Here is a 20032-nt window from a genome sequence, read left to right on the forward strand (position 1 = left end):
ACGTGTTATTCCATGTCTTTCTGCCCAAGGCCTGGATAGCCGGGAGACGTATCGTCCGATTCAGAGATAACGCAAGTCCATTCTCCCGACCTAGCCATCGCATCTCGCAAGAGGTCGCACTCTGTGTTATATTTCATATATTGTATTTCACCAGAATCGCAAGACCAGTTCATGTATTCTTTCTATGTATACAGGACCCCATTGTCCCAACAAGGGCCCAAACCCTTTGGGATTATACATTTTGATTTCCCGACGCCTCAAGAACAAGTCCAGCCTTCATTTTCGGATCAGTCGTCCAAGGCGAGCAAGCTGTGGCCCTATTGGGAAAGAAACAATGCCGTGAATAAGGCGTCAAGGTACAGAAACAAGACCAAATTGGGTTCCAGAAACCGCGGAGACTCGTCAACGTAAAGATAAATGGACTCCGTGGCAAAGTGGCCGTCTCTATACATTCCAGATCCGGTCAGACCGATACACGGTCCTTCGCAAAACGCCTTCGTATTCAAAGACAAACGTGATTTTGCATTAGCCATAGCTTCGATCAAGGATATGATTCGAGAGTAATGAATTCAGGTTTAAGGTGGCGTAGAACATAGGCAAACCATAAGCCCATTGGGCATAGAGAATTCGGATAGAAGATTAAAACATGCCACCATCATGGTGCATGCCCAAAGAAGTGGCGCTTCGGTTGGGAAACACTGGCAATGCAGGGCTTCGAAGTCGTTCATGACCGAATTCGGACATCATCGCCTGTTGCCTCGCACGCGCTGCCAAGTTGCCGCCCTCACTACTGATCTTTCTCAATCTGTTGCGCTGACGTGGCACGGGCTTTTGTTGCTGTTGTTCCATCGAAGGATTTTGGTCTGGTATTCCACCAACCGTAAAAGTTCCCGGGGAGTCCGGGAATGGAGACATGGGAGATTGAATCATGAGAGGGCTTGGCTGGACATCCGTCTTCTCCGACACAGTAGTACCACGACGCCGAGGGTTCATGGCAGGTATCGGAGGCGTTGCGATCTGAGTCGGGCGTGGACCTCTTGGAAGACCAACCAGAGGCACCGAGGAAGTGCTGGAGATGAAGGTCGGTTCCGAAATCATTCCTTTCGTGACAGACTTCTTGCGAGCCCCGGCACCAGTAGGTCGGCCTTCCACAGGCGTCGAACGGCCGGTACTAGGTGGGGGAGGCAGGGGTCCAATCGGTGATGGAAGAGCAGACTGCACTGCAGAGGCAGGACCAGAGAAGCCTGGGGACAAGCCTGGATGGCCGAACGGACTCATTGGAGAGTGTGGAAAGGGCGGGCGAGGAGATGGTCGTGGTGGATTGATCACAGGGTGCGTCTGACCATTCCCGAGATGAGGAGTACCGGCCAGGGCGGGGGTGGAAGCTCGACTTTCCAAGGGTTCAGATGGCTCAGGTCGACTACCACTTGTTCGGCTATTAGACATGGCTGAAGCAGATCTCTCGTAATTGCGCGGGTCGACGGGAGGCGGCCCACGTTGACCTGGATATGGACCTCGCGGACCATGCTGGCCGGGTTGTCCTGGAGCACCTCCTCGAGAGCCTTGATGCTCCCAGGTCGGCGGGGGACCATGCCTGCCGCGATCAGTGCCGGCAACTTGGTGCTCCTCCCGTCGGCGACCCGGGCGGCTCCGGGATCGATCGACATGGTCAGCTCCCCCTCGATCGCGTCTTGATGTCCGACCGGAAGTGGGCGTGGCAGACCGTTGTCTGGAGCGTTCAAAGTCTCCATGCGGATTATTGCCATGCGGCATGGGTAGTCCCGGACCTGGTGTTCGTCTGCCGCTGGGGGCCTGGTATCCAGGCTGCCGCTCTCTTGAATTTGAACCAATCCCATGATCGTCAAAGCCTTGCTCGAAAGCAAAGTTGCCTCGAGCACCTACAGTTGGTGATCGCCCAACCATTTCTGGTCTCGGCAGCCCACTCAGTCCGAGCATCTTCATCGCTTTTGGATGAGGCTCGTTCGACCTTGGAGCAAGAGAAGCTTTGCTCGCTTTATGACGGAGCGCCTGCAATGCCTGAGCGGCAGGATGATGACGATCGTGCGTCATCACCGGACTCCGGGAGCTCTTTTCCACCTCTGCGACGCCTTTCAAGCCTTCCTGAATCTTCTTTGCACGTTCAGCAAGCTCGTTGCCGAACTCTTTTTGCGTTTCTGTACTCTCTCCACGTTGGTGGTTGTGCATTAGGTCCGTCTGCCACTGCTGACTCGACGTGTGGTTATCGCTGGCCGGAGAATCAGTGCCTATGGCTTCTTGAACCTTAGTCGTGGCCTGGTTTCGGTGGGAGATCGCTTGACCAAGGATTTGCTGCGCCTTCTGCGACATGAGCGAGGTGGGCTCATTCGAAGGGCTCTCCAGAGGACTGCGTTGGGGTTTGTGTGCGTTGTCAAACTCCCAAGGATCGCTGTGAGTGCTTGCCGGCGGATTGAGGGTGCGAGCAGTTGAGGCAACTGATAACTCCCGCTCACGGAAACCTGGGAATCGGCTTGGTGCCCTGGTGGGTGGCACTGGCGAAGGAGGTGGCATCAACGACGACCTGTCGCTATCATGGCGCAGGTGAGTCCGAATCAGCCCACTTAATCCTAGTCCAGTTGTAGGTCCCAGTGTTGGTGAGTCTGTGTCTTTCATCTGCGCACTGCGATGCAACAAATCCGTCGTATCTAGGACATCTTTGTCATCCAGGCCGGAAGGAGTAGAGGTCTGAACTGAGAGATTCGACGGTGGTCGTGTCGGCTGTGAGCTGGAAGTCACTTGGTCCCCAAAATCAAATGTTTGGGACCCATTCCGGAGTGCAGGGTGAATGTCTAATGCGGCGAGGCGCGGTGCGGGCTCATAACGACCAAACATTGGACTATCAAGATCGGCTTCTGCGTCGTCATCGCTACCATCAAAGGTGTCAAGGAAAGTGCCATTAGACGCAGCTACTTGATCTGTGAGATCTTTCTGTTGCGAAACCGAAGCGGTTGTTTTTGCGGGCTCGGACTTGCATGCCTGGATGGCCGTGTACTCTTCGTTCTGGCGCTTGATGAGCTCTTCAACTTTCGCATGTACCTGCGCAGGCTTGACGGAGGCGTTGGATTGTGCCCGCCTTCGATTGAAATTCGAGGCATCGAAGTTGTTGTTCAAGGGCGATGACGGACCAATTGCCATTGAGTTGATCGGTTCTCGCTGTTGCTCTAGCATTCCGTCGTGTTCCGGGTTGTTGCGTGCAGATGGTGCGATCCTTCCCTCATGCATCTGCAACTGCCGCTCTTGGAATTTCTGTTCGTCAAATTGCTGACGAGGCCGGTTGAACAGCCCCATAGCTGTGGCCTTGCCTCGGTCGTTTGGCTCAAGACTCTGATGATACACATTGGTGTCACCATTGTCATTCGTAGGAGAGGCAGTTTGGTATCTCCGCACCTGACTTTTCGTAGTTTTGAGGCCGAAATCCAACGGGATCAAGATACGCGTCTCTTCGGCGGGAAGTGGCGGGCTCGGTCGTCGCAGAGGGCCAGTGGCTAGGGGAGATTCTTCCACGCCGTGCTTGTCTGACGGAGGAGCTGTTGGACTTATTGAGAGTGAGACCTGGCGATTGGGAATCGGGGATATCGGAAGAGGCGGCTGGTTTTGGTTATCTGATGGCTGGCCAGGCTTGCGAGAATCCGAGGATAAGTTTCGTCTTAACAAGTTTCCGTCGTTGCCAAAATCAGGTGCCCGCACACGTGGGTTAGAGCCGGAACTGATGTTGCTCTGCCGGGGAACAGGAGAGTCAGAGATGACCGAGGTGGCAGCAGTGGATGTCCGGCGGTTTGAAGGACCGGAGGCAATAGATGAGATGGTCCCTCTACTCTTACTGAAACCAGTAGACGGAGTGTTCACAACGCTGCTGCGCTCATGGTCCTCGGTAGCAGCGCTAATCGGCCGTTCACCCGACTCATCTGGTTCTCGTTCTTCTCGGCCCTTGACGCGCGTGCCAGAGTGAGGTGTCCGCGTCGCATCATCCTGGTACAATTGCCTCGAGGTTGTTGGAGGAGCGGCGCCTTCAATCAAATCCCTTGAGGAGCCACCGTTTCCAAGTTTGTACATCTGCGGACGACCGCCAAAGAGACTGCTGCCGTCAGTCGCTCTTGACCGGGCCGAGACACTTCCCGCGTCGTCGTCGGTCTTGTAACCGGCGCCTTCAGAGAAAGAATGGGACCTGTCGGCCTGGGCGAAGGGTGCTCTGATGGTCGTGTGAATGGAGCCGACCTCGGCAATGTCAGTCAAGGGGTTGTGAGAAAAGAGGTTCAGACGCGACGCCCGTTTAGGGAACAAGACGCTGTCATCACTGGCTTTGCCCACTAGAGTACTAGGATCGTCTTGTTCGCGAAGCATGCTGAAGCGGGCTGAGAGACCAGGCATGAGTAAACTGGTGCGGAAGTTGTTGCTATCAGGCAGAGCAGTTGAGAGGTCGATTTCAGGCTTACGCTCTGCGACATTCTTCTGCTTTCGTTTGAGACTCCGAGACATCTTTGCCAACGTCGCCGACTCCGACGGCACCGCTGGCGGAATGATGTAAGCATCATCCTTCGCCCTGCCCTTCTTTCTGAAGACGTTCATGCTCGAATGTGTTAATGGAAATGGGTTGAATGAGTGTGTGAAACTGTTGTCTCGAGGTCAGCAAAGTACCCGGCAGAATAGCAGTGGGCTGGTCGTACAAGAATAAACGAGTGACTTGAGTGAGGTGACAGGCTATTATCGTTCCATCGAGGAAGGCGTTGCTTTACGATACTGTTGTCGGCAGTACCCTGGAGGCCGCAGTTGCCTTTGACGGGTGGTTCGGCACGTCAATAGAACGCCCTCGACTGTGTCTGAAGGTAAAAATATCGATCCAAGTGACAGCCTTGTGAGACACTGGCCGGACGCCAGTTTGCTTGAGGGTTGAGGAGTGTCTGCAGTTCTCAAGGACTCCCGCTGCTCTGGAATACTCCTTTCCCACCTCTTTTTTGTCAAGGTCTCAGGCTGTAGCCAGGTCGTGATCTCCTGGGACGGTGAGGGCGCTGTGTGTAATCGTGATATGTGCCGCTGAGTACGACCGGTCGAAGGAGTGTCTGAAAAGAATGACAGGAAGTTGGTCGGAAGAACGAGCGTGTACAGCAACAGAAGATGCAAGCAGATCGAGGGTTGGACGTGTAGTCGTAGTCCGCATGAGCGAGAATGGGTTGCTGGTCACTTTCCACCGGCCGTCACGGACAAGGATGGAGGCTGAAATACAGTGTCGCGCTGGCTGCAGTCTGCGGAGCAGGCAGATTTCCGATGCAGAATGCTAGTAAACCTTAAGCGTTCGTGCTGGATTGGAATCTTGACTCGGACAGAAATGCTGAGACTGTTCGCGACGCCCTCCGACGAGAATGAAATCCACGAAATGGCCGCGGTGACCAGTAATAGGCAGAGAGAAGCGAAGGCCAGCGTCCGCTTCACTCAACGAAGAGAATTGTGGTGAGAGCGTGTGTGCCCACTGCCCGTGTGTCTCTGGGTATGGTGAGAGAGAGAGACTGTGGGCGGTGGATCCTGTCCAGCAGTTTGACAGATCTTGCGGTACTGGGAAGCCGATCAGATTGAGCGCGTGCGGGTAGAAACAAGATTGACATGAGTTCGCAAGATTGACCAGGTTCTCAAAGGGCTGAACACCCAAGGCGCGAGGTGGTGATGCAAAACCAGGCTATCCCAGGTCAGCTTTTGGGTTCCTAGGGGCGCTACAGTGCTGCACAGTTCAGGGCGTCCGAGCCGCCTTGACGGTGTGTTTGAGGATTGTGAGGGTTACGGGGAGAGAGTGAGCGTGGTGAGAGCGAAATGGGAGGGATCGCAAGGCGAGGCTAATCAAACAATGCGTGTCGCGGGTGTAGTTTGGGTCTCCAAGTGGACTCGGTGGAGACGGCAGGTGGACGATGGTGGAGAGTGTGGGTATAATGATCAGCTTTGACAGATGTCAAGACTCTTGATAGTAGAATGTGGCCAAGCATGTCCGTATTTAACATTGCCTCCATCAGAAGAGTTACGACCGACTGTAGCACAAAGGACAATTCTCGAGGCGGGTGTCGCAGGAGGCTGGAAAGGAGGACGAGGGGCTAGGAGGTGTGATACTGTGATAGTAGGAGCCGACTCGAGGGACCGCCAATCGTTGTGGTGACACAGTTGGCCGAGCAATCCAGGAGCAAGCGAGCAGCTTCAGGCATGGATGGATAGGGATCGCTTCGTGGATGTTTCCTCGTGGTCCTGTGTTCAATGAGCCTTTTCGGGGCTGGCAATGACGCCGGCGGAAGCGGAAGCGGAAGGGACAGAGACAAGGACAAGGACAGGGAGTGAAGAGATCCAGGAGTCTCAAGGCTCGATGGAAGAACAGATCGTATTAGCGTGTTGCAGGTTGTGTGATGGCGGCCAGATTGGGAGCAACCCGAGGCACCAGTTGACGCAGGTGCTGTTCAAGTTCTTGGTGCAGCCAGGGATGTGCGAGACTACCAGTACCTACCTCCTAAGTATGTACTGTGTCCGTGTAGGTTGGTCTTCAGAGTAGATGATGGTTTAAAAAAGGATACCCATATACCGTAGATAGCTACAGTAATATTGAGTGTGGTTGTAGGCTGCAGTGGTACTGGCAAAGGTCTGGTCAGCGCAGCCAGCGCAGTCCACCGCAGACAATTGCAGGTAGGCGCCGACTTAGGAGGAGGCAGTGTCCGGTGTATCTACATGCAGGCCACAATCAGTCTGGTAACACAGGACTCGGAACTCAAGCAACGTTTTCGGCATCAATTGGATGATCCTGCAGCAGTGCAACCCGACATATTCAGCCAGAGCTGCTGCAGGGGAACAGGGTGAGGATAGTACGTACAAAACCGATAGGTGGAACACGTCCTCGCGGCACGCAGTTCTCTTCTTCTCCACTGCAGACCGCGATAATGTACATGTACCTCGCAATGAAAATACTACTAGGTAGCTACCAGGCACCTAAACTACCTGACCCTTGTGTGCTCAGCAGATGCATCAAGATACGTTTCTGACAATAATGAGGTGCTACTAGTTCGCCCGGGGTCAATGCTCCCATGTGAGTACCTGAGTACCGGAGTACCTACTACCTGACGCAGCACTTCGGTTCAGCGGAAGCTCTCGCTTGATAACAGCTTGTAAATCAGCATTGGTATACTTTTGTTACTTGGAGCCTGAGGAGAATTTCGGATTGACATATGGAAAGGAACACCATATGAATATGCCTACCTACCCGTACCTGATACTTGTACCCATCAGTACAGCTAGTAAATGCCCTGAACAATAATTTGAACCCTATGATTTATTATTGGCTGTAGAAGATACGCCCCAGGGCCTCTCCAGCCCCTGCAGATGCTGGTTTACCAGTGCGCCGTTGCAACTGACAGGTCTGGCGTCTTTCTGCGGCGCCCGGGAACAACCTTAAGCCTGGTTAGGGGTGCCACGGCCTACCAGGAGCCTAGGGAGCCATCAAATCAGAGCCTGTACCGCCTATAACGCCTGTGCCCTCCCCCCTGCAACCTGAAATCTTGCGAAATTGTCCCGCATCCACTTGAACTCTATCTCCATGTTTTGTGATTGTGCCAATTTGGCCACTCACTGTCTCGACCCCATCTTGCCAATTTTCCTCTTCGGATTTTATTTCTGTCGTCAATGCCTTCTCTATACTATTCTTCGGCCAATCGAAGAGAGAATTCTCCTAGCTACAGTGTATTCCTGCTTCCAGTGTCAGTGCGCCTACTACTACTTGACAGTGTGATGGAGTTCTATGGTAGATGTAGCTCGGTATGTCTCTCATATTGTCACTTGCCTTCTCTTTCAGCAGCTGTCTGGTCAGACTACACGGCCCATACCATCTACATTTCTACATACCTACCTTACATGGTACATACACCTACACTATCTAGGTTAGGTAGGTACTACTGCTTATCCTCTTTCCTCGGTCTGAAACGCGCCTATAACCTTCCGCCAATATCATGCAGCCGGGGACCTCGGACTGATAAAGCCTCGCTGACGTAGGTTGGTAAACAAAACGCGACTTGAGACGCGTCCTGAAGCTGGCCTCAATTTCCATCCGGCCACCGTCGTCACCAAGCGTGTATCTCTAGCGCGACTGCAATCTTCTTCCCGCATCGAGTCCAGGCTTGAGGCTGTGCAATGATATTCCCGCTATCAGTGGTTTGATAGAGGCCTAAACTCTGCTGCGGATCATGTTTCCATATACTGTGGTGCGTACCAGCATCCCCCCGCTTATACTGTCATCTCGTCCAGGGATCCACGCGCTGTTCAATTTCACCATCATCCATCCATCATGATCAATTTCTGGCATCAATTTGACGTGTCTTGACACCGGACCTCGCCATTGAAATTAGCGAATGACGCCCTCGGCTGTCGGCAGCCCTTGCTCTGTTTCTGCATCACAAGTGCGTACGTAAATATGGTGCGCCGTCTGCATGGCCCTCTCATCACCGGACAATTTGCTGCTGTCAGCGGTCGTCAATAACGCCCCGTCGCCCACATGGAACTAAGCGAACATTAGTTCGGAGAATTGGGTGATTGAAGGCTACATACCCTCGCTGCATGACTCTCGCTTTCATGAAACCTCAGCCCGGGCACGACGTCCTTAATCTGTTTGGCTCACTATCGTTCTGGCCGTGCAATTATCACCTGAAAAGTGTGCCCCTCTATGCACGAATCGCAGCCTCGGGCCCTCGTCAGAAAGGCCCTGTTCTAGCTCTGATTCCCCATACGTTCGGTAGTTTTGGTTGGGTTGTCGTTCAAGTTGTCACAAGCGTTCTGCACAGACAGTGGCTCCGGAAATTCTGCCGGTACTCATCTGCCGACATGGTCAGTCCGACCTGTCTAGAGAAAATATTTTCCGGCAAGTCCTCGAATGCAAGGGACTCGAAACTTCTTTGAGGCAAAATGCTGTCCGAGGGTCTTAGCGTTTCCTTTCCCCAGGAGTATCTACCTATAGAAGCATTTAGCGTTATATTTCATCAATGGCGCTTCACACCTCCACACAACTCGTTCACATAGTGCACTACAAAGCGAGAGGGATAGCACATTGTCACGTTCAGCGTGAGTTGTCCGATACATGAGACTGCCTTTCAGAACAGTGCTTACCAGGTAGGTATCCTGTGAGGCAGTGTTGTGTGTCTTTGTCCGAGTGCTTTACAGAGTTAGGTATGGATGAGGTGATCACGTAGACACGGAAAATCAATTCTCCGACCGATAGAGCCTTGTGTTATCCACGTGATTCTCCATGCTTGGCAAGGCTGACAGTGTGTCAGCAGCACTGCAGCTGGCCAGTCGAATGGCACTGGCATGGCAGTGCGGAGAAGATTGACGAAAGAACTCCAACAAAGCCTCACTCACACTGGCAGAAAGTTGATCGCAGTCATAGCTACCAAACTACTATTCCATTCTATCACTATTACTTCCAAATCCTCCTTCTCGCGCGACAGAGGGACGTCCCTAATATCATTATTTTGTATTCTCCCTGCTCACATACCCTTCAACTGTGGTGTATGCTGTCCTTGGGAACAGCTCTGGCTGGCTCTTTTCTCCCCTTCACCTCTAGCCTTTCGCTCTCCTCCGAATTTCACCTCATCCTCTTCTCCATGATCTGGTGTCGCTGCCATTTCTCTGCGCCATAGTCCCCCTGAACATGGCTTCAAAGTCTAGCAACAACCATCGGGCTGGAAATCAGTATGGTCGAATGATTCAGCCAGCCTTGCCGATCTTGCCAGTTCGCACCAGCGCAAAGACAAGCAAGACCAAGCCTGTCGCACAACAAGAGGTCAAAGAAACTAAAGAGAGTTCCACCGCGCAAACTGTCGCGAACCCTCAGCTGGCCGAAACAGCAAATGAATCTTTCTCACTCTCTAGTGCGCGACGACCAACCCAATCTTCAGATGAGTCCCTTGCGCACCAAGAAGCCTTTGCGCCTACAGGTCAGTTTCGTATCCCAATCTCAGCAAGCCTCACTTGACTGACTGAGCTCAGACACATCCTCCGTTCCGACCCAAGACCACTCGCCTGCGCCCCAAGAACCAGCAACCGAGCCTGCCAAAGATGCCGAACTGAGCAAGAAAGAAGCTGCCGCAACCGAGAATGAACCAGTCAGCAACACTGAAGTCGGGTTGACTGACAAGGACACAATGCCCACTCCTGTTCCAGAGTCCAAGGGTGAAATGACAGGGAGCGACCCAGACGGCGGCGGCGCTGTCACAGATCCTACCTTTGCACCATACAGTCAGTCATTTGCACCACTGAGTATGACGACTAGTATCGGAAGTCGACGAGCCTTGTCCGGCCCTGGTCCATCAGTAGGATTTTCTCCTCCCGCCGAGAAGTTGGCAGACCACGACATCGTGAATGGTACACAGCCAGTGTTGCAAGCAGAAAACGGCGGGTCGCCTGTGTCTCAGTCCCAGATCCACGCTGCGTACGAACCGGGTCCAGCATCAACTGCATCGTCTGTGCTCCATGGACCGTCCACGAACGGCGTCGATCCGCCTATGACAGCCTCGACTGCTACATCCAGTCGTCCTACACCTGTACCCAGACATTTCAACGCTCTGGTGGGTCTCCCCGATCACTTGCTCTCAATCGCTTCCACCAAGGAAGGAGCGGACTGGGCTATCCAAGTCAGCCCACCGACTGGGCAACCGTTCGTCACCTTCGCTCACTCTCTCATCGTGTGTCGTAGCCTGCGCGTGCGCAAATTGATGGACCGCCAGAAGGGGGAAACCTATGCTGCCAATCTCGTCACTTTGTTTCCTGCCTGTCAGGTTCTCCCGCATGCGTTTGAAGCGGCACTACGGTTCTTGTACTCGGATACCGTCTTGTCGGACAACTTCTTCTTCGACGTCCTGCCTGGACCAGACCATCATGCTACGAGACTACACAACCTGGACTACATATTGTCCTATTGGGTGGCTGGCATCGAGCTTGGACTCGAACCGGTGTCGGTCTGTGCCGAGACCCTCTTGGCCAAATATCTGAAATGGGATGTCGTCGAGGCCGCCTACAAACATGCGCTGGAGCTTGGAAACTCCCCGCTCCTGTCGGTTGGAAAGCACATGACCGGAACGGACTATCTCGTGGCCAGTAACTCGGTCATCCGACAAGTCCTACAATTTCTGGCCCACAACATCGACGTAGACAAGTTTGTCCTCGACGTCAACAACCCCTCCACCGTCTTCCCACCACGTCTCCCACAGTTGGATGATGGCCGTCCGAGATTCAATCCTGCATTGGCATCCATGGTCTTTGGCTCCATGTCTCCTTCTCCGCCACAATCCGACACCGCGCCCATCACACCCAGCTACCCAGACACTGTGGCGTCCAACATACTTCTCAACGTCGATTTCGAGAATCTCAATTTCTTCAACGAGCTCCTCCGTGCACGTGGCAACCCTGCATCCGCCAAGCTGATGGCAGCAGTTGTAGCCGAGCGGGAGACACGCCGTCAGAAAGTCATAAGTGCGCAATCCTTCCCGAATCGAGAACGCATGCAAAACTCGTCCCTGTGGGAACCCGTTGGATTGCGAGAGTCTCTTAAGGGGACAGTTCTCATCAGAGATCGCGTCGGTTTCTTGCTCTCCAAGCAGGACACCTAACGGCCCCTGAACAGCATTACTGCGCGATACGGTGATGGTGACGGGCACGATAATTGATCACGACAGATCTCAGTGTGAATGAGCGACAGTTTTTTTTTCCTCTTTTGTTCCTTGTTCGTTTTCAGCAGGCGAGCTTGTGTGCTTCTTTATGTTTGATTCCAGAACAGCACAGCACAATGGCACGGCATGGCATTGCATGGCACGGGATGGGGCTTGGGAGCTTCGGGTGTTAATGGGGTCACGGAAAAGGGAAACCAAAAATCGGGAACAGTGTCAAATTTGCAACTGCGGGTCTAATTCAAGGAGCTGAGGCGGCATAAACAGCTAGGTCCGGTTATTCGTCACCTTCACCCGCGGAAGACGGGCAACAGGTGTCCACGACAGGCCGGACGATTGACGCCATATTGAATGAAGCTTTGACGGTCTCTGCTGCCACTAATAGTTGAACTAAATATGGATGGATGGATGCACGGATGGAATGGGGGCTTGGATTCATGGCTCGCAACAGGCAAAGGTATCAAGGCATCCACTTCCACTTCCACGTCTACATCCTCATGGAAGACGACGAGCAGCAGCAGCACTGCATCGAATGTGTAATGATTATGAAGAAAAGAGATAAAGTTCAACTACGAGACTTCAACCTCTGTGTGTCCGACAGTGTGTGAGCGTGAGATCATGGTAGCAGGTGCTCGAGTAAAAAGAGTTTGCTACCGTAGGTATCTAAGGTATCTTGGCTGAGGTACCTATAGTTTCTCGGTATTTTTGGGGTTTGAAATAGACGTGACTAGATTACCTGCATTACTACGAGGGAAGCAGGGAATTGTGTGTGGGGGACATGGAATTGTCACCGTCAGGCAGGAGGGCAACAAAAAGGAAATGGTCTGTCCGAAAAGTGTGAGTGTTATTGCCTTTCTAGTACTGTCAAACCCCCGATCCAGACGATACAATATCAACGGCATCGTGGTCTGCATGGACTTGCTGTAGTAGTCCATTCCCGGGTCTGCCGTAGTGTGGTGGTGGAGACTCGGAAAAATAGGAAGCGGACGGATCCGAGAACAGCAGTCCTTCTGTGGGAGCAGCTGCTGCTGCTGCTGCTGCTGGGAGGCTGATCCCTTGACCGGGTCCCATTCCTTCGCCGCTTCGGCTCCTACTCCCGTTCCCACCGCCGATGGCATTGTCATTGCCACTGCCACTCGTTGTAGCCGTAGCTCCTCCACCGGCGCCATGCAATGTATTGCGGTTCAATCGCGAACGAGCGGTCTGTCCTGTCCTGGCAAGATCATCGTTGGGTTGTTGCGTAAGCGGGATGAATGCCGGAGAGCGGTCTCGGAGGCGGTCGATCCATGGCTTGACCAGGGCCCATGCGAGGAGGCCAGCGGTGGCGAAGATGAAGACGACCACCACCGTTTCGTCTTTGAGGGAATCACGTTCTGGATGGAAAAAGAGAAGATTAAATGAGTGGGTGTGTTTGCTTCGGTATGTGGAATGGGAAACCAGGTGAAAAGGAGATAGGGAAGAGATGGGTGCAGAGGTGGCTCTTGAAGTCGAGAACTGTGGATTCTGACGGGAGAGAGAGAGAGGTATGTTTTGTTGTTTGTGGGAGGTGGATACAGACTCGCATCGTTGAACGAGGCTCTTTTGATCCGGGTTTGGAGAGTTGTCTTTTCTCCAGGGGAGGAAATGGTCGACGGTCGTGTTCAGATGGGCCTGCCTCTAGCCTCTTGGAGAGAAAGTCTCACTGTCCAGATCTCCTCTGTGCGAAAGACAATCTTGGCAATAGATCTGCCTTGACACGTAAAGCCCGCTGAGGCAAACACAGGGCATGGTCGGGATGTACTAGTAGGGGGTTTCCGAGAGGGCAAGAGGAGATAGATGACTTACGGAAACACGTGGTGAACACATCCTCCTCACGCGCGTTCTTGCATATAGGCAGATTGTAGTCGAGACAGAACGCGCGCGTGCAGTCCGTGCAGGTCAGCTTGTGGTGTGGGCGCGAGTGTCCCGTCGAGGGCGTTTTGGCCTCGTCCCCATCCTCTTTCTCGCTGTCCCCTGACGCAGGACTTCTCCTGTCTTTCTCCGCGTGATTTGGTGAGTATTCACTCCAGACGTCCCGGCGGGTATCGGCGTAGGTATATGATGAATCGGCATTCAGGGCCGTGTCGCCAGGTGACGAGCGTATGTCGAGTCTGTGGAGGGAGGAGGCCTGTGTCGAGGACGTCGGTGGGTTCAGGGCTATAATCGTGCTGTTGTTGAAGCAGATGCATTTGCAGAAAGATGCGGCCACAGACTTTGCCGCATAGGACGGTCCGAGGAGGGCCAGGAGGGCGAACAGCGCTAGGCGCGGTGGGAGGAGCATCGCGAGGCTCCGGCTCCCGGTGTTGGACAATTGACAACTGACTGTCGCATTCAAGGTCGAGGTGTCGGACGTGGATGGTCGAGCCTTGCGCATGCGCAATATTGCGGTTGATTGGAGTTGTACTCTGAAGGAGAAATAAACCGTGGAGCAAATAATCCATTTGGAGCAGTTTCCCCGCAACGAGCTAGAGAGCTAATGGCGAGTTCACGTGTCAGCCGAGGCAGCTTCAGGATTCGGTTTGTTTTCAGCATCATCGCTTCCACGGCATTACCTGATTGTTCTGGTTTCTCCATCGAAGTACACCCTCTTCCTCATAGTCTCATTCGGACATGGGAGTTAGAGGCGCGTGCAAGCCTTGTCCATCTCGGGCCGGCCGTGTACCGACACATTGATTGTCAAGCCCAGCCCCATCGCTGAGAGTATTTCGAGCAATGGCATCTGAGCCACGACCTCTTCGCTTTGTGCTGAACGAGCGAGAGTATGAGCTTATCCGAAAACATGTCCTCCGAGCGTCAGCCAAAATTCGGCGTGATGGCAAAGGGGATCCGACTCTCCGGGAGACGCACAGTGACCCAGACTCTGGGGTCCGACGCGACGACCATAACGCCGCCGCATTTCGCTCAGCCTCGCGCGTGTTCGTGGCTACATTGGGGTCCTTGAAGACGATCGAGCTTATCTTGTCGCGCCTCGCATCTCGCAAATCTCAGACTCAGACTGGCTCCAAGGCAAGACAGCCAATAGTGGCGTCGAAAACCAGACTGGCATTGTCGTTGTCATCGCTTCTTTTCCTGCATGCAGTGCTCTTCCGGATGCTTGCACGTCTAAGACTGCGACTCCTCCATGAGAAAGTTCGAAGCATTCAAGAGCGATACCCCAAGATCTACGCGGCACTGACTTCTCGCATCGCTCCAGCCGTTGGTGCCAGCTTGTCGGGACTGGCTCTGGGTATCTGTCCCGCCGACCAGCTTAGAGTCACGGCGGCAATATATGTAGCCACTCGGGCGCTGGAGATTGGGTACGCTGCCATCCAGCACACGAAGCTGATGGCCAACAAACCCTCGTGGCTCGGGAGTTGGGTTCTGTTTACTCTGGCTCAAGGCCAATTGCTGCATGCATTTGTGTTCGACCGAGATTGCTTTCCGGCGACCTACGGGTCGTTTGTTCTCGGCTATACACCTGAATACATCCAGCGTCCACCCGACAGCCTCTCGCCCAAGGTGAGCTGGCCTCGACCCGACGACATTCTGGACGCCCTGGGTGACATGGCCAGGTTAAAGTGGCCGCCGTTCATGTCACCCATTCTCCAACCCACAAACCCGAACACGCTGCCGGCGGGGATCAATCCTATCATCTCCCCCGTCACTTCTCGCGCGCATCCTGGCATCCACAAGCTCTCGTGTGCTCTGATCCACCCATCAGACCCGTCATGCTTCATGGCATATCTACGACATAATCTCATCGCGTTCCCCCAGATGGCCAAGTTCTACACGATGTACTATGGAGCGTTCGCTCTGATACGGTTCAGAGGGTTTATGAGTTCGCCTGTGACTTCCATCAACGAATTGTCCGAGTCCATTCTGAGGTCGACGGTGGCCGTATCGGGCTCGATTGGCGCGGCGTGGGGCAGCATCTGCCTGTTTCAGGCCATTTTCCCGCGTGCATTCCTCCCAAAGTTCCGCTTCTTCTTGGGCGGGCTACTTGCGGGACTGTTCCAATTGTTTGATCGCACCCCAGCAGGACACATGAATTCGATGTATGCTGCTCGGACCAGCGTGGCCTCGTTGTGGAAGGTAGGCGTCAAACATGGGTGGTGGAGGGGGATCCGTGGAGGTGATGTATGGCTCTTTGTGGCATCTCTGGCACTGGTCAACGTGGTGTACGACCTAGGAAAGAATACAGCGGCAGGTCAGGATGGGGCATTGAAGTTGATCCAGGTTTTACGTGGAGAGTTGGACCTTGGATTACAGATGAAGCGGCCGGAGAACTCTGAGAAGCATGCAGCAGTCAGTGAGGGTACAGAGACTGAGAAGGAGTTGACGGATATGTAGGATTCGGTTGGCGGGTGGGAGGGTTGGTGAATTGGTCGTACGTTGTAGAATCACGTTGTACTATGGTAAGGCTATGCAAGGCTGTTGCAATTATTCCCTATACGACTGGCACGCCCGGGGCAGGGCCTGACAGGAGAAATATCTCGAGCAGCCGTTCTACATCGTCTTATTCAACCTAATCAGTCAGCTCAGGTCTAGTTGGACTCGGGCCAAAGGCCCATGCCGCCATTCATGTCGAGATGCCTACCTAGTACCTGGCAAATTCTGCCGGTATTATTTTGACGCCCTTGAACCCGGCTGCGGTGTAGGCCAAGATACTTTCACCGACTCGCGAAAAGAGAACCTTGATCGGGATCGCGCATGGATGTGAGTTCTGGGCATTTCATCTGCAACTCTTAGATGTCGTCAGAGTTGTGACCTGATCGAGAAGCGCCACCACATTATCATCGCCTGGGGTTTGAGCCGTGAACACCTGGCATACCTGGTAAACAACGGGCAGAATATTCTAGTCGATATTTGAATATTCTAGTCGATATTTGAATATTCTAGTCGATATTTTACCTTTGTTGTACCTGCTTCTGGGATGCTCCTCGACTCTCGGGACGATAACCGCTGAAAAGACTGATGGATGGTATTAGTGGTGTAACTTGAGATGTCGCCTGCATACAACCTGAGTAGTAGTATGGCGGTCAGGAACAACAGGAAGGAAACTAATTGCTTCCACTGCAGTGCAGGGCAGATGTAAGGGGGGACAACGACTAGTAGTAGTAGTACTAGTAGTAACCGCATCTCGTCACCGATGCCCGGACTTACTAGTATGACGATGTGCATGTGGATGGCTTCCCCAACGGCCGCTATCTCGATCCTTCTAGCCAATGAAACCTCATGCTGACCCTCACCGCCCCCGGATCTGCGGACAGTGGATACTACTAGTAGGTTTGTGGCCAGTGATTTGCTCACTATCTCAATTCCCCGCCTTAAAATGCTGGCTGCACCTTCAACTTCATCATCGTTCTCTCCTGGCCGGGGGAATGCAGTGCCAGTGCCTGATGCAGTGAGTAAGGTACCTGCACTAGATGCCTTCGTAGTGTCTTGCCATCTACACTGCATGAATCTCCAACCGTGCGAGGTCTTGAACTCTTGAATGTCACAGTTTCCTCCAGAACTTGTCCTTGCTCAGAAATAGGATCATTCCTGGCGGTGCTATGCAGTCTGGACTTCAAACAGATCAGCTATTGTGCCTCCAAAAGTCTGACCGCGATCTCGGCACCTCCTTCGCGCACTCTGCCCCCTGCAATCAGATCTGATCTGCCTCTTACCTCTCCTGCCTGCCATCTTCACTTCTCTCCTCCACTGTCTCTTCTTTGCTCCCTTGTTTTTTTATTTCTCTCTTGTCATATGCCGCATAACTGAACGGATTCGCGTCCTGGGACACCTCTCTCATCATCTCCACAACAACAACCTCTCTAGTGGAATCACGAACACATCGCTCTTTCTGACTCGACGCCTCCCTATCCGTGACCCAAGGCTACGGGCGGTCGGAGGACAGGTCGTAAGAGACTGAGAAATCCTTCAGAAGATGAGACTTACACGCAAAAAGACCAATACTATCCCCGACAACGGCGGTCTCCCTGCCACTCAATTCTTCATCTTATGTCAGTACCAACCCAGACTTCCTCCAACCCACCACTTCCCACTGACCTGTGATCTGTGATCTGCAGCAATATGTCGTATAGCAGAACCCATCGCCATCACCGCCATCTTTCCTTATGCCTGGCTCATGGTCAAGGGCTTTGGAATGGATGATTCTTCCTTCTACGCGGGCATCCTCATCGCCTCTTTCTCCTTCTCCGAATCCCTCACAAGCCTCTTCTGGGGCGGCCTCTCGGATCGGGTTGGCCGAAAACCGGTGCTGCTTCTCGGCTGCTTCGGCACCATGCTATCCCTCCTCATGGTCGGATTCTCCACCAATTTTGCCATGGCCCTGACCGGAAGAATCATCGGCGGAGCGTTGAATGGAAATATCGGTAACCTTCACAGAACAAAAGATGGAACAGGCCAATAGACTAACAATAGCAGGCGTCATCCAGAGCATTGTGGGCGAACTGGTCACCAACCCGGAATATGAGGCCAAGGCCTATTCGATCATGCCTTTTGTCTGGTCAATTGGCACGATTATAGGTCCTGCCATCGGTGGTCTCCTCGCAGACCCGGCAAAGTCGTATCCAAACCACTTTTCAAGAGATGGCTTTTTTGGTCGATATCCATGGCTGTTGCCCAACCTAGTTTGTGCCAGTTTCATGCTCATCAGTATCATAAGTGGGTTCTTTTGGCTTCAAGAGACTCATCCAGATTTCCAGCCGGGAGTTGATTCGACGGTCCACCATGATGTGACCGAACAGACGCCCATGATCACCGCCGCTGGAGCTACGGCTGACCCTGGCGTTGACCTGAGACGGGACTCGTTCGGAACGTTCAACGAGGTCGACATGCCCAGGACCCAGCACTGGGAACTCAATCCAGACGGCACCTCCCGAACCCCCTCGTTGTCGGAAAAGAGCCGTCAGACATGGCTAACCAAGAAGGTGGCCATGTTGACCCTCGCGCTTAGTATCTACACTTACCACTCCATGTGTTACGACCACCTTCTCCCGATTTTCTTTCAAGACAAGCGCATCCCCGTCACCGTGTCGGGCGCCAGTCCTGTCCATATCCCGGGCGGATTGGGCCTGTCCACGAAGGACGTTGGTGTCATCTTGTCTGTCAATGGTGTTATCGCACTTTTCATCCAAGCTGTCATTTTCCCACTCGCTGCGGAGCGGCTGGGCATTTGGCGGACTTTTGTGTTCGTCACTCTTTTGCATCCGGTGGCATTTTTCATGGTGCCTTACCTTGCTCTTCTGCCGCAGAATCTACTCTACCCAGGCATCTACACTTGCCTCACCATCCGCAATCTTCTGTCGATTCTCGATTATCCGGTTATTTTGATATTGCTGAAGCAAGCGAGTCCGTCTCTTTCATTGCTGGGACGGATTAATGGGCTGGCCGCTTCGGCCGGTGCAGCTTGTCGCACTGTTTCCCCGCCGATTGCGGGTTTGCTCTACAGTTGGGGTTCAAGGATTGGGTTTACAGGTCTGGCTTGGTGGAGTGCCGGCGCAGTGGCCATTGTCGGAGTTGTTCAATTGTGGTTTGTTCCAAGAGCAAAGAGCGAAACGACCGTCGTCAAATCTATTCTGCCTTGTATGGACAATCCATCTGAGGACAGGGCTCCGGACGTGGTTGACATCACGGTTGTTGATACCGAGGATCAGATTTGATCTCTCGCTGTAACGAGATACCCTAGACACAGCGCGGACAGAGGGATGTGGGACACAAGGTTAAAGAAGGTTTGATTTTGGGAGTTCGGCAAAGCGGTCTTCGAATAAGAGGATACAAAGCTTCGGGTACGGCGTTGGCAGACAGATTGCTGGTGCTTGCCCTCAGAAACTGGGCAGCGATGGTGATACCCGGCCTTGCCATGTTGATGTGTTCAGCGGTCTCCTGAGGAGTGGCATATTGACCACGGCGGAATGGGGCAAATCGAAACACGGACCTCTGAGTCTCTCATGTTTGAAGAAATGGGAGCACAGGGAGGGCTTAAGATAGACGTTAGAATGACATAAATGACATGGTTTGATGAAGCACACTTCTGGTCATTTCAAGCACGTGGCTGTCTGAGATCATGTGACGAGGTTGTGTCTTCGACCACTCTCTCCCACTCGCCTGAAATTTGACGCCGTAAATCTCATCAACCTGGTCCTGAAACTAGAACTGGAACTGGGACCTCATACAGCGCGCCTCGTTGCCCAGATCGTACTTCATCTAGCGCCCATGCGCGCCAGGATCCAGCCCTGTTTCAGAGGCATGGTGCCGACCTCGTTCGATCTCCAATCGGCTGGTCTGTCGGCGAGGCGACATCGTCGTTTATCAAACACGTC

General features: G+C 53.3%; 5 protein-coding genes across 5 annotated transcripts; 3 read left to right on the forward strand and 2 right to left on the reverse strand.

Annotated features, from left to right (window-relative positions):
* Positions 1–639: 639 nt before the first annotated feature.
* Positions 640–4602, reverse strand: A1O1_03409 (uncharacterized protein; the record flags this gene model as incomplete). The annotated part of the gene is made up of 1 exon (XM_007724314.1): positions 640–4602. The coding sequence occupies one exon, from the start codon at positions 4600–4602 to the stop codon at positions 640–642; it is 3963 nt and encodes a 1320-aa protein (XP_007722504.1).
* A 5092-nt stretch (positions 4603–9694) lies between these two features.
* A1O1_03410 (uncharacterized protein) lies at positions 9695–11651 on the forward strand (the record flags this gene model as incomplete). The annotated part of the gene is made up of 2 exons (XM_007724315.1): positions 9695–9980; positions 10033–11651. The coding sequence occupies 2 exons, from the start codon at positions 9695–9697 to the stop codon at positions 11649–11651; spliced, it is 1905 nt and encodes a 634-aa protein (XP_007722505.1).
* A 921-nt stretch (positions 11652–12572) lies between these two features.
* Positions 12573–14007, reverse strand: A1O1_03411 (uncharacterized protein; the record flags this gene model as incomplete). Its single annotated transcript, XM_007724316.1, has 2 exons — positions 12573–13081; positions 13533–14007. The coding sequence occupies 2 exons, from the start codon at positions 14005–14007 to the stop codon at positions 12573–12575; spliced, it is 984 nt and encodes a 327-aa protein (XP_007722506.1).
* A 431-nt stretch (positions 14008–14438) lies between these two features.
* Positions 14439–16055, forward strand: A1O1_03412 (uncharacterized protein; the record flags this gene model as incomplete). The annotated part of the gene is made up of 1 exon (XM_007724317.1): positions 14439–16055. One exon carries the CDS (start codon positions 14439–14441, stop codon positions 16053–16055), a length of 1617 nt encoding a protein of 538 aa, XP_007722507.1.
* A 1579-nt stretch (positions 16056–17634) lies between these two features.
* Positions 17635–19372, forward strand: A1O1_03413 (uncharacterized protein; the record flags this gene model as incomplete). Its single annotated transcript, XM_007724318.1, has 3 exons — positions 17635–17710; positions 17777–18082; positions 18132–19372. 3 exons carry the CDS (start codon positions 17635–17637, stop codon positions 19370–19372), a joined length of 1623 nt encoding a protein of 540 aa, XP_007722508.1.
* Positions 19373–20032: the final 660 nt, after the last annotated feature.

This window comes from Capronia coronata (assembly GCF_000585585.1).
Source record: "Capronia coronata CBS 617.96 chromosome Unknown acBCG-supercont1.3, whole genome shotgun sequence".
Taxonomy (NCBI): domain Eukaryota; kingdom Fungi; phylum Ascomycota; class Eurotiomycetes; order Chaetothyriales; family Herpotrichiellaceae; genus Capronia; species Capronia coronata.